Source organism: Balaenoptera ricei, chromosome 3 (assembly GCF_028023285.1).
Source record: "Balaenoptera ricei isolate mBalRic1 chromosome 3, mBalRic1.hap2, whole genome shotgun sequence".
Classification (NCBI taxonomy): Eukaryota; Metazoa; Chordata; class Mammalia; order Artiodactyla; family Balaenopteridae; genus Balaenoptera; species Balaenoptera ricei.
In genome coordinates this window covers 106,924,828-106,940,077 of record NC_082641.1, presented here as the reverse complement: position 1 = coordinate 106,940,077, position 15,250 = coordinate 106,924,828, and the positions used below count along the sequence as shown (strand labels likewise).

Below are 15,250 nucleotides of genomic sequence, written 5' to 3'. Positions count from 1 at the left end.
ATAAACCCTCAATAAAGATTTGGGAAACAAATGACTGGAAAAAGGTGAATTACCTTAAGCAACTCCACCACAGTTTCGGCAAATCCAACCACATACATAGCAACTGCAACAGCATTGGCAAAAGCGAAGATCAGGCCAATCGCACCGCCAAATTCTGGCCCTAGACTTCTAGATATTAAATAATATGCTCCTCCTAAAGAAAAGGAAAAAAAGCACACCAAAAGTACTAATGTGAGAATTTAAAATGTCAATCCTTTTAATTACACGAGTTCACAAAGCATATGCCACCAGTGAACACAGCAGTTAAACTCACAGGCAAGTGGGTGAGCATATTTTTAGGAAGAAACACCCAGAAAGAATTCTTTACAACCCACTTCATTCATAACAGTTCTGAACATCCAGAGAATTCTCCTCATGTTAAATATAAAATCATCCTGCTATTTAAATCTCTTTCTCTTCTAAAACTTAGATTAAAATGTGTAACAGCCTCTTCCTCATATTCAGAGACACCAAGATCATTTCCCAATGATTTTCTAAGTAATATTTTTAATCTTAAGGTAACATTTAAATTCACAATTGACATGATTCCAGTTACTTAAATTAGTGTGGTAATTTGCTGGTAACGTGAATACTAAGGCAAAAAAGAAAGTATCACAAGGAACTTAAAGAATAGCACATACTGGCACCCTTAACAGATATATTAATAGTTTGTATTCTAATAAATCCTGCCTAAATGGCAGAGTAGACAAAGACATTAAATAAGCTATATGAAGCAAGTATTTTTCTAACTTAAAAAACAAATCAGTATGATGATTTTGAGTCAGTCTAATGCTTAGTTGAAGTCACTAAGAGCTCTCCTAAAATTCTAATTTACTTCTGGCCTCTAGGTCATAATCAAAACTTAGTTTTAATAATAATGAAGTTACAATAAGTTATATACATTTTCTAGACACTGATGAAGTATTTATTCTTAAGATCATATAATGAAATGCCATTAAACAGCTTAATATTTATTTCTACTGCTTTCCCAGTATAATGAAGACAAACGCAACAACAGATTCTACAATTTAATGAAGTACTAAATGTGCAAACTTTATTTTGGAAATATCTGTAATAGGTTTTGTAGTTAATTTTTATCAAGTTTCTCAAAATATTATGTACTTTAAACCTATCCACCAAAACTTCCTTAGTAATTCACTTTACTAATTAATAATTTTTATCATCTTGAAAATTCTGAAGAAAAAGAATTGCAACCTGACCATTTAGTATTAGTCTCATTTTTTTTTATGAGATGAAATGACTTAAAAATTTCCCCCAAATCTTTCTGAACACTAAAAATTCTAATGGACTTATATAATGACAATTTTAATTAATCACAAGGAAAATCCCTGGAATATAATTAATCACAGCCTACATTTAACAAACATGTTTTCAAAATTCATGTAAATTATTTCATTTAATCCCAATACCAATAATGAATTAAGAAAAGTATTATCTATCCCGATTTTATGAATAAGAAAATTAAGTCACAATAAAAGGCTAACTGAAATCAGTCAACCATTCACATGTTTCAATAGTTGACAATACAAACTTTAGAATGAGAAATATCACCAAGAGAGCCTATAAAAGCATGGAATTCATTTGTTATGTGTTTAAAGTTTTGATTTTATGAAATTTCAAATCCTTCTATTACTAAAAAAATATATCTTCTTTTTTAAATTTATTTATTTAATTTTATTTTATTTTGGCTGCATTGGGCCTTTGTTGCCGTGCCCAGGCTTTTGTCTAGTTGCCGCGAGCGGGGGCTACTCTTCGTTGTGGTACGGGGGCTTCTCATCGCGGTGACTTCTCTTGTTGCGGAGCACAGGCTCTAGGCGCGTGGGCTTCAGTAGTTGTGGCACGTGGGCTCAGTAGTTGTGGCTCGTGGACTCTAGAGTGCGGGCTCAGTAGTTGTGGTGCACGGGCTTAGCTGCTCTGCGGCATGTGGGATCTTCCCGGACCAGGGCTCAAACCCGTGTCCCCTGCATTGGCAGGCAGATTCTTAACCACTGCACCACCAGGGAAGCCCCCCAGAAATATCTATCTTAAGGGGCATTTAACATGGGTAAAGATAAATGGGAAGGGAAATATGAATATTCTTTATATGAATAAAGATAATGGGAAGGGAAATGAATATAAGTAACAAATTCTGACATTTCAGAACTATTTAAAAATCTTCTACCAATTGGGATACCTAAACTTAAAATCTAGGACCCAGTTTCATTACTTTTTAAAAGATTTTTATTTTTTTTAAGAATAAAAAGTTACACATGAAGAATATAAAAGCATCTGCTTATCGTCCTATACTTTAAATTCCTGATGAAAAGCAAAAGTACTCTGCCCTATTTATTCTCACTTCCATTCCTGCATCCTAGAGGTAACCAGTTTTAAGAGCAGCTTTCTCCCCCTTTTTTTCCTTAGTAACAAAAGAGATAGTATAAAAGATCTACTACTCTGAAAGACTGGTCTATTTACTAGCATAGAGTGGTATCTTAAATTAAAATTTTTATTAAATTTAAATTTTATTAAATTTTTAACTTAATTCTAGCAAGTACAATTGACTCTTGAACGACACAGGTTTGCACTGTGCAGGTCCACTTATACGTGGATGTTTTTCAACAAATATATTGAAAAACTTTTTGGAGATTTGCGACAATTTGAAAAAACTCACAGACGAATCACACAGCATAGAAATATTGAAAAGATTAAGACAAGGTTACATATGTCATGAAGGCATAAAATATATGTGGATACCAGTCTATCCTTACATAGGTATGAGTTGAGTGATATTTAATATAAAATTAATGTGTTAATTTTCTTAGTGTTTTATGTAACTTTGCTCTCAGAGAATTAATTACCGTTCAGTATGTGCCACATTTCCCCCCACCCCTCCTAATTAGAGAAACTGACTATCATCACAGATAAGTGTTTTTTTAAAAATGTTACAATGTTTACAATACTGTATTATGAATATGACTGTACTGTTATATGGCATAAAAATTGTACAATGATTCACTCAGTGTATAGGCTAGGCTATCCTGACACAATCGTATCATTATACTGGGTTACAATAAAGCAATCATATTGCTGCCTCTTTGTTATCAATGTATGAATTGTTATACCTGTAAATAAATACAAATTTCTTTCTTCACATTAGCCTCTCTTTTTTTAATGTTTTTTTAATTTCTCATATTTAAAAAAAATTTTTTGTTGGAGGATAGTTGATTTACAATCTTGTGTTAGTTTCAGGTGTACAGCAAAGTGAATCTTTTCATATTTATCTCTAGTGTTAGTAATATGTGTAGCATACACTACACACTGTTTTGTATCGTATAAGACAATATTGATGTAGGTAGTGACAGATGATACATCTTGCAAACAGATGATGTAAAACTTATGGGATCAGTACAGTACTGTAAATGTACCTTTTCCTCCCTAGGATTTTCTTAATAACATTTTATTTTCTCTAGCTTACTTTATTGTAAGAATACAGTATATAATACATATATACAAAATATGTGTTAATTGACGGTTTATGTTATCTGCAAGACTTCTGGTCAACAGTCTATTAGTTAAGTTTTGGGGGACTTCAAAGTTATACATGGATTTTCGACTGCACAGGGGTCATCAGCACCTCTAACCTATGTGTTGTTCAAGGGACAACTGTACTATTATCATTCCCATTTACATATATGAAAATTAAAGCTTAGAGAAGTTAAATAACTTGACCAAGGTCATGCAAATAGTAAGGGGAGAAGTAGGCTTAAACTCAGGTCTCTCTGACTTGTGTGCTTACTCGGTACAGTAGGTATAATTAAATTAGCCTTTTTATTATCATTGAATAAGCTGAAGAGTATGAAAAAAATTATGATGAGGCAACAACAGAAAAAATACCTATTGTATTTACAAAAAATCTACTGCTCAAGCAAACACGGGAAGTCAGTATGGAAAAAATATCCTCATGGACTCTCATAATTTGGCCATAAAATGCCCTGTCTCCCGAGTGTAGAAGACATCAATGAGTCAGGTACGAGAGATACTTAAGTAGTGACAATACTATATACACTGGGTTCCATTATTACTACACATTGATTTGGGGACACATGCCCCTGAAGCTCTCACTAGATTTCAAATCAACAACCAAAACACTGACTAGGTTAATCAAGAGCCATATGATTACTGGCCATAAAATAAGTACTATAAATTTCAAAGAATTGAAATGAGACAGTATTACTGACCACAACAGTGTTAAGTTAAATGTATGGACTTCCCCTAAATATTTCTAAATTATGCAACACACTTTTAAGTAACCCACTAGTAAAAGAATAAACCACAGGGAAATTAAAAAGCATTTTGAATTGAATGATAATGAAAAGAAAACATATCAAAATTAGTGGGATATATCTAAAGCAGGAATTACAGGGAAATTTATAGTTTTAAATTCTTATATTAAAAAAAGATACTTCAATTAAAAATAAATAAATAAATAAGGTGAAATCAATGATCTAAGCTTCTACGTTAAGAAAGCAGAAAAAAGTAAGTAAACCTAAAGTATAAAAAAATAATAAAGAGTTAAAACCACTGATGCAGAAAACAATAAAGAAAAATCAATCAGGCCAAAACACGCAAACTCCCTGAAAAATCTGTCAAAACTATAACAAGAACAGTAAACTGAAATAATCCTATAGCTATCAAAGAAATTAAATTTGTAATACACACACACACACACACACACACACACACACACACAACCATAGGCACAGGTAGCTCCACTGTTGAGGAAGAAATAAGATAAATTTTACAAAAACTGTTTCAGAAAACTGAGGATGAAGGAATACTAGCCAACACCCCTTACGAGTTGAGCATAATCCTAACACCAAAACCTGACAAAGTTTATTACAAAAAAAAGAAAATTTTAGACAAATATTCCTCATGATCATAGATTCAAAAATCTTTAACAAAATGTTAGCAAGTAAAAAGTAGCAGAAAGCATAATATCTTTGACCAAATATATCTTCGATCTTTGTGGGGTTTATGCCACAAATGCTAGGTTATTAAGATTCAAAATATCATATCATTTGTGATAACAACAGAATAAGAGAAGAAACCCATATAACCATTTCAACAGATGTAGAAAAATCATGACAAAATTCAACATCCATTCATAATAAACACTGTCAGCAATTTAGAAATAGAACTGTCTCAATCTGACAAATGACATCTTCCAAAACTCCACAGTTAACATCTTAATAGTGATATATTGAACTCAATCCCTCTAAAACTGGGAACAGGCAAGGATGTTTATTCTCACCACTTTTTTCACCATGGTATTGGAGGTCCTACCTAATTGAACAGTGTGAAAAAAGAGAGGGAGAGAAAGAGGGAGAGAGGAAAATACTAAAGATTGGAAAGAAAGAGTATAAACCATCTCTGTTCACAGATGACATGACTGTTTATGTTTAGCAAAGTCACAGAATAGAGAACCAAGATATGCAAGTCTATTGCATTTCTATACACAATCATAAAAAAAAATGGAAAATGAAATTTACAAATACCATTTACCAGATGAAAAACATGACTGATGGGTAAATTTAACAAAACATGCAAGACCTGTATACTGAAAATATACAACATTACTGAGAGAACCAAAGACCTAAATAAATGGAGAGATATAGCATGTTTAGAGATTGGAAGATTCAATATTGTTAACATGACCATTCTTCCCAAAAAGATTTTTTAAGAGTGAAATTCCAAAGCCCGAGCAAGGCTTTTTGTTTTTGTAGAAATTGATATTGCTAATTCAAAAATTTATATGGAAATACGAAGAACCTAGAAGAGCCAAAACAATTTTGAAAAAGAACAGAGTTGAAAGACTTAGGACTTATAAAGCTAAGCAATCAGAACAGGGTAGTCTTAGAATAACTGGCATAAGAGAATAAACAAACAAATCAGTGGAACAGGATACAATACAGGCAATACACAGAAAGCTGATTTTTCAACAACAGTACCAAAACTAATTCAACATGGAATAGATAGTTGGTTGACAAATGGTGCTGGAAGAAGTGGCTATCTATATGGGGGGGATAAGAGTAGGGGAGAGAAGCACAATCTCTGTCTCACATAATGTGAGGCTATTCATAGTTAAAAATCTAAAAACAAACTATAAAGATTCTAAGGGAAAACATAGGGAAATATCATCACGACCTTGGGATAAGCAAAGATTTCAAGACAGAACAATAAAAGCACTGGTCAATAAATAATATAAATAGATAGATAAATAAATCTGAGAATCTGGGCTTCCTCAAAATGGTAAACGTTTCCTCTTCAAAAGACATGATTTAGAAAACGATAAAAAAAGATGATGCAAGTCACACACTAGGAAAAATATACACAATACATGTTAGACATAAGACTTGTATCCAGAATATACTTTTTAAAACTCCTCCAAATCAGAAACAAAAAGATAACCCACTTTAAAAACTGGCCAAAGATATGAATATATTACAAGATAAGATATACAAGTGGTCACAAGCACATGAAAAGATGCTTATCATCATCATCATTAATCATCAGGGAAATGCAGTGGCGGTAAGACACTATTAAACCTCCGTAAACACAGCTATAATTAGAAAGCTGTAACAAGTGTTGGCAAGAATGTGGAAAAACTGGTAGTCTCATATATTGCTGATGGGAGTATAAAATGGTACGGCCACTGTGGAAAATCACTTGGCAGTTTCTTATAAATGAAAAGTATACCATGAATCAAGAAGTCATTCCTAGGTAGTGTCCCAAAATGAACAAAAACATACAAAATCACAAAGACTTGTACAAGAATGTTCATGTCAGCTTATTCATAATAACCTCATACTAAAAAATAGCCCAAATGTCCATCAATAGGCACTAAATAAACACATTTTTTACTATTACAAATATTATAGTGTTAAAATGGAATACTACACAGTAACAAAAATGAACAAACTACTAAAATGGATGTATTCCAAAAACATTATGTTAGCTAAAAGAGATGAGACATAAAAAGAGTACCTTCTATATAATCCAGCCTGGGCTACCAGTGAGGAACTGATTGCCAAGAAACTTTCCAGTGTGATGGAAATATTCCGTATTTTGATTGAGCTAGATGTTACGCAGGTTTACATGCTTATGAAAACTCACAGAACTGTAAACTTAAAATCTGTGCATTTCACTACATGGGAATTTTACTTCAGTAATGCTTATTTAATAAGCTATAAATCAACTGTCAACAACTAACATTTTTTAAATTGTACCATAGTCAAAATGAGATAGCAGGAAGTAATCATATGTTAGACTTCAAAAGAAGATTTGTGGAAAGGGGCATTATCAGATACAGCTTTCACGAATACTCACAACAACTGACTTCAACTTAAACTACATAGAACCTTTAAGGTAATATGCACAAAGATAAAAAACCCAAACAACTATATGCAGGAAGGTAGGAGCAGTATTTACTAAATTTTGACCAGGGACTCTGGATGTTTGTCTAATAACTATGCCACAAAACAGACATTTCTTAAACCACATGTGGCTCTTAAAAGTTCTCATCACGAAGAAAAAAAATTTTTCCCTTTGGTATCTATAACAGATGATGGATGTTCACTAAACAATGTGGTAATTATTAAAATATATATAAGTCAAGTCATTTTATGCCCTATAAACTTGTACAGTGCTGTATGTCAATTATATCTCAATAAAAATAAAAATAAATCACACATGGCTCAATTTAGCACCACATGGCTCTATGTGCTAAGATAGACTAAATGTTTCATATTAATGTGAAAAATATTTGAATTTTTAGAAACACTAACAAACCTGTTTAACTCCAAGTTAATTTCTTTTGGACTATTTCATCTTCATTTATTGTAACTAATGCTCACTCTTAGGCAAAAGTTGGACAACAAATCTTACTGTCCATTGTGATGCTGAAAAATCACAGCAAGCACGTGGTCTAGGACATCCTCAGTGACTCAAGGTTGTGGGTAACAATCTCTGAACAAAACCAAACTTTGACACACATTTTCTATCAAAATGAATTTCTTTCAAAGAGTAGCTTGAAGGCAATTCAATTTAAAATACAAACTACAACTACGAGGTAGAAAAATGAACACATTTAAAATTTAATAAAGTCTGAAAGGTAATAAACTCCAGTTTTAAACAGTTAGTTTTGCGAAGTGACAATGTGATGGTTAATTTTATGTGTCAATCTGGCTGGGCCCTGGAGCCCAGATATGTGGTCAAACATTATTCTAGATGTTTCTGTGAGGGTGTTGGGCTGAGATTTACATATAAATAATTCTTTCTACCTATGTACACTTCCTATTGGTTCTGTTTCTCTGGAGAACCCAGACTAATACATACACGATACAAGGTAAAATGCAAATCATATACCAACAAAGGTCTTGTATACAAAATATATAAAGAACTCAAAACTCAATAGTAAGAAACCACAATAAAATAAACTCAATAAATATCCTCCAAAACACTGGGCAAAAGATTTGAGTACAGAAAGAAAACTATTCAGCAATTACTGTTCAGAGTTCATCTGGTAAGATTAGCAAACACTCCAGAATCCTTTATTTGTCAGAGCGGTAGGTAAGCTACCTACTTCTGTACACTCACTTAACAGTTTATTCAAAGACACCTTGTATAAAATTCTGAGGAACAACTTTAGGAATGCTATGAGGTGACAATGGATCCAAATGGATTCAACATCCATTTTAGTTATTGTTCTAGGAAATATATCCTAATACCCTGGTTAACAAATACACAATAAGGAATCTGCCTGTTAACATTCAGTAAATTTCCTCTATTCTGTTGCCATTATGAAGCCAAACAGGAAAAGGCGAAGTGACAAACATGTAATCTTCAGACCATAATTTGGTACTATGTTATCATTGTGACTGATCACTTGAATACGTTAAACTTTTAAATCAAAGACATGTAGCTCTAATTCCGCAGCAGACAATTCGGGAACCAAGTTAAAGTATTTTTAATCATTAAAGACTGGCAAAATTGAAAGGTCACCAAATGAGTCAAAGAGAAAACCCAAGCCAAATTATTTACAATTACTTGCCAGATTCACGTTTGAGTTACTTGTGGTGCATAAGTAGTGCTTTACTGAACTGAAAACACAATGTGTTATGTTTAAGTCTAATAACTCATAATACAACAGTTATAGAACTGCTTTTATTCTTTTTTTTTTTTTTTTTTTTTTTGGCCACACGGCATGTGGGATCTTAGTTCCCCAACCAGGAATTGAACCAGTGGAAGTAAGGAGTCCTAACCAGTGGACCGCCAGGGAAGACCCAACTGTTATAGAACTGCTTTTTACAGCTTCTTCAAACATTTCACTGATCTGAAAAACTACAATTTGAAATAAATTAGCAATAAAAGGAAAGAACTACAGAGCTGAAATCTAATTTACAACTCCTTGGTTGGTAATGATAGGAACTGATAAAGTTATACAATGGGCTAAACAAAAAAATCTGACAATCAATGATAATCTGATTTTTTACCAATACAGAGAGTACTTTCTGTCACTTACAAGATGTAAAAAATGTTAGTTTTTCCTCACTTCCAATGGTTTGGCTTTACCTATATACAAAAGTGAGGAGGTCAATTATTTCAGAGAAAAGAAAAAGATACCAGTATGTGAAGGTAATTCTGACATATTGCAGACATTTTTAAAAGATTTACCAGTAGAATTTGCATAAAATTTAATTTTGTTTAAAAAAAAGTATGTTTCATTTTTGCATAATGCAACATCAATGTTGTACGACATCAGACAATGTATGTCAAAGACCATGGTACCATGCCTAGCAGTTAGATCTAAAAAAATAACTGTCCCTATTATCTGAACATAAGCCCCAAGAAAATAGGGTCTTGTCTGGCTTGCATTGTTACAAAACCAGTGCCTGACACAAAGTGCTCAACAATTATCTGTTGATCGACTGAAATACAAGGAATATAAAAATTTGATCTTAGTCACTTATGCAGATTTCTAGTGACTTTAGATTCTCAGAACTGCCCATCACAAATTTGATGTAGCCTGGGCTTTTATGTGAAAGTGTACTGACCTCTGTTTTTAATACTCCAAACCAGAAAGTGGTTGAAGAACTGTTCCCTTCTATTGCTCAGTTCATATAATACACTATAATCCACAAGCAGAATTTACATTTCCATCTTATGAAGGGTTGTCTGTGGTTGTCCTCTATTTCATAGATGAGTTGATATTCAGAGGTTAATTATCTGAGAACAGAAGAGACTCTGGTCTGTGAAATCTAGGAAATGCAGACCTGAGTGACAGTGGCTGCTGGCCAGCGCCATCTAAGTTGCAGAACCTGTTGCACACAGTCCAAGGAAATTCTGTAAAATCCAAGATCTCAAGGACACTGGGAGGATTTGCAGAACAGGAAAGAGCTCTGGGCTCCAAGGTGCAATAATCTGTAGAGCCTGAATGTGTCTGCTAGGGCAGGGAGTATGCCAGTGACTCCATCAGCTAGTTGCTGGTGCTCGTTTTATTCTGTAGAGGCAGAGGACCTAGGGGATGGTTCTCTAACCTGCCACCAGTAGCTTTAAATAGTAACCCCCCGTATTACTATAGTCTAATCAAGACTGAGACTCACAATCTTGTATTTTCTAAGTTTAGACTTTTTTTCCCAGAAACCCTGAATGTTTCCATATTATTTTTATCCTAGACTTCATAATTGGACACTATTACATTTGTTCACAAGTTGACAGTTAATTTATATTTTTTAAAAAACTATACTTTTCTAGATTGGTACCTGTTTAATCTCTAAAATGTACTGTTAAAGCCAACGTTAAGGCTATTTAGTAACATTAAATAGCTGTGGCATAGATCACCCAACACTAGGAAAAGTACACATTTCACACACTTACATGGGGTTGGAAGTACATACCTCACAAAACAAGAATAAATTATTATTCAGTGTTAATAAAAATACATGTCATAATTCAGTTAAGAGTCAAGATAAATAAAACAAATTAAAATGTCAAGCACTACCTCAAAATAGTTCTCTATATTAATAACTACGCACTCAAGTTTTAAAAAGGGCTCTTCAGACAGAAATTAGTAAAGCGAGCAGCCACAACCTCTCAGCAACATTTTGGGTAAAATACTTCCTTGTTAATGCCCTTAATAGTCAACTTTCAGTCCACAGAAAATTAAGATGGGTCTCCAGACATCTCTGTTCCCGTAGTATTCCTCCATTTCTCCTATCTCTAAGTCTTTGCACCCTGACCCTCCAGATAGCTCTAGCTCTACTGCTCTCCTCTTACGCAGCCCTTTCAAGGAAGGAAGTCAAATTAAGTCCTCAGTGGTTGGGCTAGAGGGCATCCAATGCAGGCACCCTTGGTCCCATACTACTAAAAGATAAAAAGCTTATTGTGAAGAACAGCAAATAAACTGCATCTATACATTAAGTCTCTTAAAGTTTGTTTTAAACTGTAATTCCCTCTCTTTATTTTTTGCTCCTTGGAAAATTTTACTGAACAAGGATTCCTTGTTCCAGAGAGATTCCTAGCCTGGCATTTGCTGTCGTCATCCTATAGTGTCATTTAGTAAGTTCCTCTCTCCCCTGAATACTCTATGCTTCCTGAAGTTATAGGCATGATGTGATTCATATTCGATATTTCACAGGTAGTCTTATTAAGTAAAGCATTTACAAAGTTGGAATAGTCCCTTTTCTTCTTCACTTATTTTGTAGAATAATTACACAAAGGATAAATCTCTCATCAATTTTTTGCTTACAATGAGTTCAGGTAAGGAGTTTTCACTCAGAAAACTTGATTTACACTAGATTCTTTATCAATTTTCAAAATAAGTTAGTTCTCTAGCATTCTTCAAAGGTGAAAATGAGATTTTTGTGTGTGTGTGATGTCTGTGAACCTAGGGATTTTATGTTTTCATTTAAATCAGTTACTATTAGTAGTAGTATTGCTGTTCTATCCAAATTTAAGTCTGTGCTAGTTTCTTCAAGTTGGTTCCATGGTCCTTTTGACATGAAACAAGTAGGCTTTGTTACCTTCCTTACTTTTTGATGTGAAAAGATGTCTAGACTTCTCTAGTACATTTCCTATCCAGATCTGGAATCAATGCTTTCTCCAAGGTTCCCTGGTTCCTTTGAATGGAAATACACAATGTGGGCACTAAGGGTGTTCACTGATACTGGGTTGGTCATTTGTTACAGGTGATTTTTGTGGACAGAGCTAAGAAATATATACTTTTGGGATAAAATGTGTGAGTCATACTGATACTTTCAATTTAGAACCATGCATACAGAAAACAATGTAATCTCACCAGTTTTATACCTATATCTACTTTCTCCTTTGTGGAAATACTGTTTTTCCAAGAAACCAAAATAAATCCTGTTAGGGGTCTCCAAGTCTATGAAGCAGATGGAGAGGAGACACAGGGGTTTACATTTATTGCAAGAATCTCCAGGAACTTTCACTGCAGATGATGCAGCTCATTTATTATTCTATAAAGGATCAGCCAGCTTTCTAACATCACTAACTGATCGAAGTGAAAAATGAATGCCTTTTAGCAAAGCTTCAAAGCATTTGGTCATTTCTTTAAATCAATAGCTTTCTCTTTTTCTATAGGTTTCATTATTTCAGCAAATGTATTTACTTTGTCATTTATGAACAAATGATAACAGAAGAATTCCAAATTGTATAATCCAATTTTTTTTTCTCTATAGTTAGTTACTTTGCGAACTATCATTCTGAGGGAACTCAGGCAAAACTGCAACATGTGGTACTTTGCTGGGACACATCTTCATGTACTCCATATTCTCATACTTCCTTGGTGTCCAGGACAGAAGACTAGATACAAATCTCTGAGGTATTCATAAAAATATATGAAAACTACTGGTAGTATTGAAACATGAAATGGCTTTTTAGTCACAATGCAGGAAAATCTATACTTTCCTTAAGTTTGCACTCACACAGAGAACAGAATGGGGTTTGTGCTGACAGTGGGTCCATGCCCCACTCCCCTTGAGGCTTACAACCTAGATTTGAAGGGCTGAAGACAAGGAGAAATTTTATGATGATTTGCTGATCCTCTCAAATACCTAACACACCATCCCATTTCTCCTCCTATGTCCATTCCCCAATAGCAGCAGAATGAAATGAAGCACGGGGCATCCAGTTACACAAGAAACCAAGAATCTCTCAGCACTGTCTGATTAACTGTTGGACATAACCACATCTTGGACCCCAATTTGCTCAACCCGGATTCAGGTACATATAAAACTTCAGCCAGCAGTGATGCATGCTCAGCACAGTCGTAACTATAGATGTGAGCTGCCAGCTTCCCTGAGGGCCGCAGTGGTCTGAATCCTCTGGTATATAAAAAAATATGAAGACGACTGGGGAAAAATGAAAAGCTCAATCTGGTTCTCTCTTTCTCCAAGTACTAATGCAGAAAAAGCAGAAATTGCATGTATATAATGTCAAATACAGATCTGCAAAATAGTTGAGGCAGATGGAACAGGTAGATTCTTTTCTCAGTTGATCTGCTATGATAAATTTACAGGAGCTAGTATACATTTTCTCTTCTTTCTCTTAGGATCTTCTCCTCACTCCAGCTGAATGATGAGTTTTTGTTTGGAAAATGGATTTCTTTTCTTCTTGTTCTCAGGGGTCCCAAGGCCATTATCCTGGTGTCCTGGGTGTTCTCCCTGGGAAGAGTAAAACCTCACAAGGCAGGTCTTGTGGGCTCCAATAAAATAGGCCTCAGGGTACCCAGAGAAGAGAGCTAGAGTTGAGGGCATGGATTCAGAGTCCCAGGTGTAACTCACACAAGCTATTAGACCATGAGGAAAGAACTCTGCCCAAGTTTCCTTCAGTGGGGAAGAATGAGGTTACACCTGTACAGTACTGACCAAATGCAGGATGCACACCACTGATCCAAGGGCTGAAGCCTGGGAGAAGGCAACAAGGGGTGCCTTGGTAGAGAAGAAACCTAGTTAGGAGCTCCATTCTTGCTACCAAACACACTGAACACCCTGAACAATCTGAAGCATACATGTTTGTGTATGGATCAATTTAAAATTTTATATTCAAAATATTAGTTAAAAAGTACTTGATAGAAACTTTCTTGCCTATATAGAACCTGATATGTTGCTTCTTTAAGGTAAAAAATAATTAGAGATATTTTTAAATCTCAATTTATTTAGTGTCAGTAATCCAATGCTGATGATGTAAAAAGACTGAATTTACCTCCTCGTACAAATCCATTAGTAGCTATTGCCGAAGTAGACAATCCTGTGATAGTTGTCACAACAGTGGCCATTATTATTACAAGGACTGACAGACCTTTAGCGAAAAAGAAAAGAGACTTGAGAATACTTACACTCTCATTTAAACCTGCCACATCTAGAACTGGTTAGTCTAAGTATACTGAATTTACATTATAACCTATAAATTACTTTTACTTTTTTAACCTATAAGTACTTTTACTAACCTATAAAGTACTTTTACTGTTACTTTTATCTCATATTAGATCAAATCAGAATTATGAAAAAAGTGACATTAAGACAACAGTCTGATACAAAGGAGAACATAATGTAGAATGATTCCAACTGCTTGAATTTTATGAGGTTCAGAGACTACACATGCACACAGCCACTTTCCCTATTCATTCTCAAATGAATCAAGCAGTATGTCACTTCACTTACCTATTCCAGCTTGACCCACAATCCATGACAATCTAATAAAGAGCATTACTCCCCAAATGTTTAACATACATCGTACCTAGAAAAAGAGGCCAAGTCACAGATGAAAAGTAATTAAATACACAGTAAATGCTAAACTAGCCAATAGTAGGATAACATACATTTTAAACTATAGAAGGTCCTTGCAAATCTCTTATCCCACCCTTTAACAGTTGTTTTTAAAGAGCTTTATGGAGAGCTTAAATGTGAGCTAATTAAAGTATAAGGTAATATATGAGTATATGTGTGTGTATGTACTTTATACACACACATTTATCTGAAGCAGCAGAAGCAAAAGAACAAGAAAGGCACAAGGAATATTTTAAGACTTCAGCCCTAAAAAAAGGAGTTTATGTTCCCCCTTACCAATGCAAGTCAGTTTTTTACTTATTCTTTTATAACGTCTTCACTTCATGATTTCTACAGTGGATTTA

The 15,250-nt window shown here is 34.2% G+C and overlaps 1 protein-coding gene across 1 annotated transcript in view; it reads right to left on the bottom strand.

The window, feature by feature from the left end:
• Positions 1 to 15,250, bottom strand: part of SLC12A2 (solute carrier family 12 member 2) — a 109,965-nt gene that overhangs the window by 65,434 nt on the left and 29,281 nt on the right. The window contains exons 3-5 of the mRNA XM_059916998.1: positions 14,781 to 14,856; positions 14,323 to 14,418; positions 54 to 193 (exon numbers count right to left, since the gene is read on the bottom strand). Of these exons, the coding sequence (XP_059772981.1) occupies positions 54 to 193; positions 14,323 to 14,418; positions 14,781 to 14,856 (312 nt within the window). The remainder of the gene's footprint in view (positions 1 to 53; positions 194 to 14,322; positions 14,419 to 14,780; positions 14,857 to 15,250) is intronic.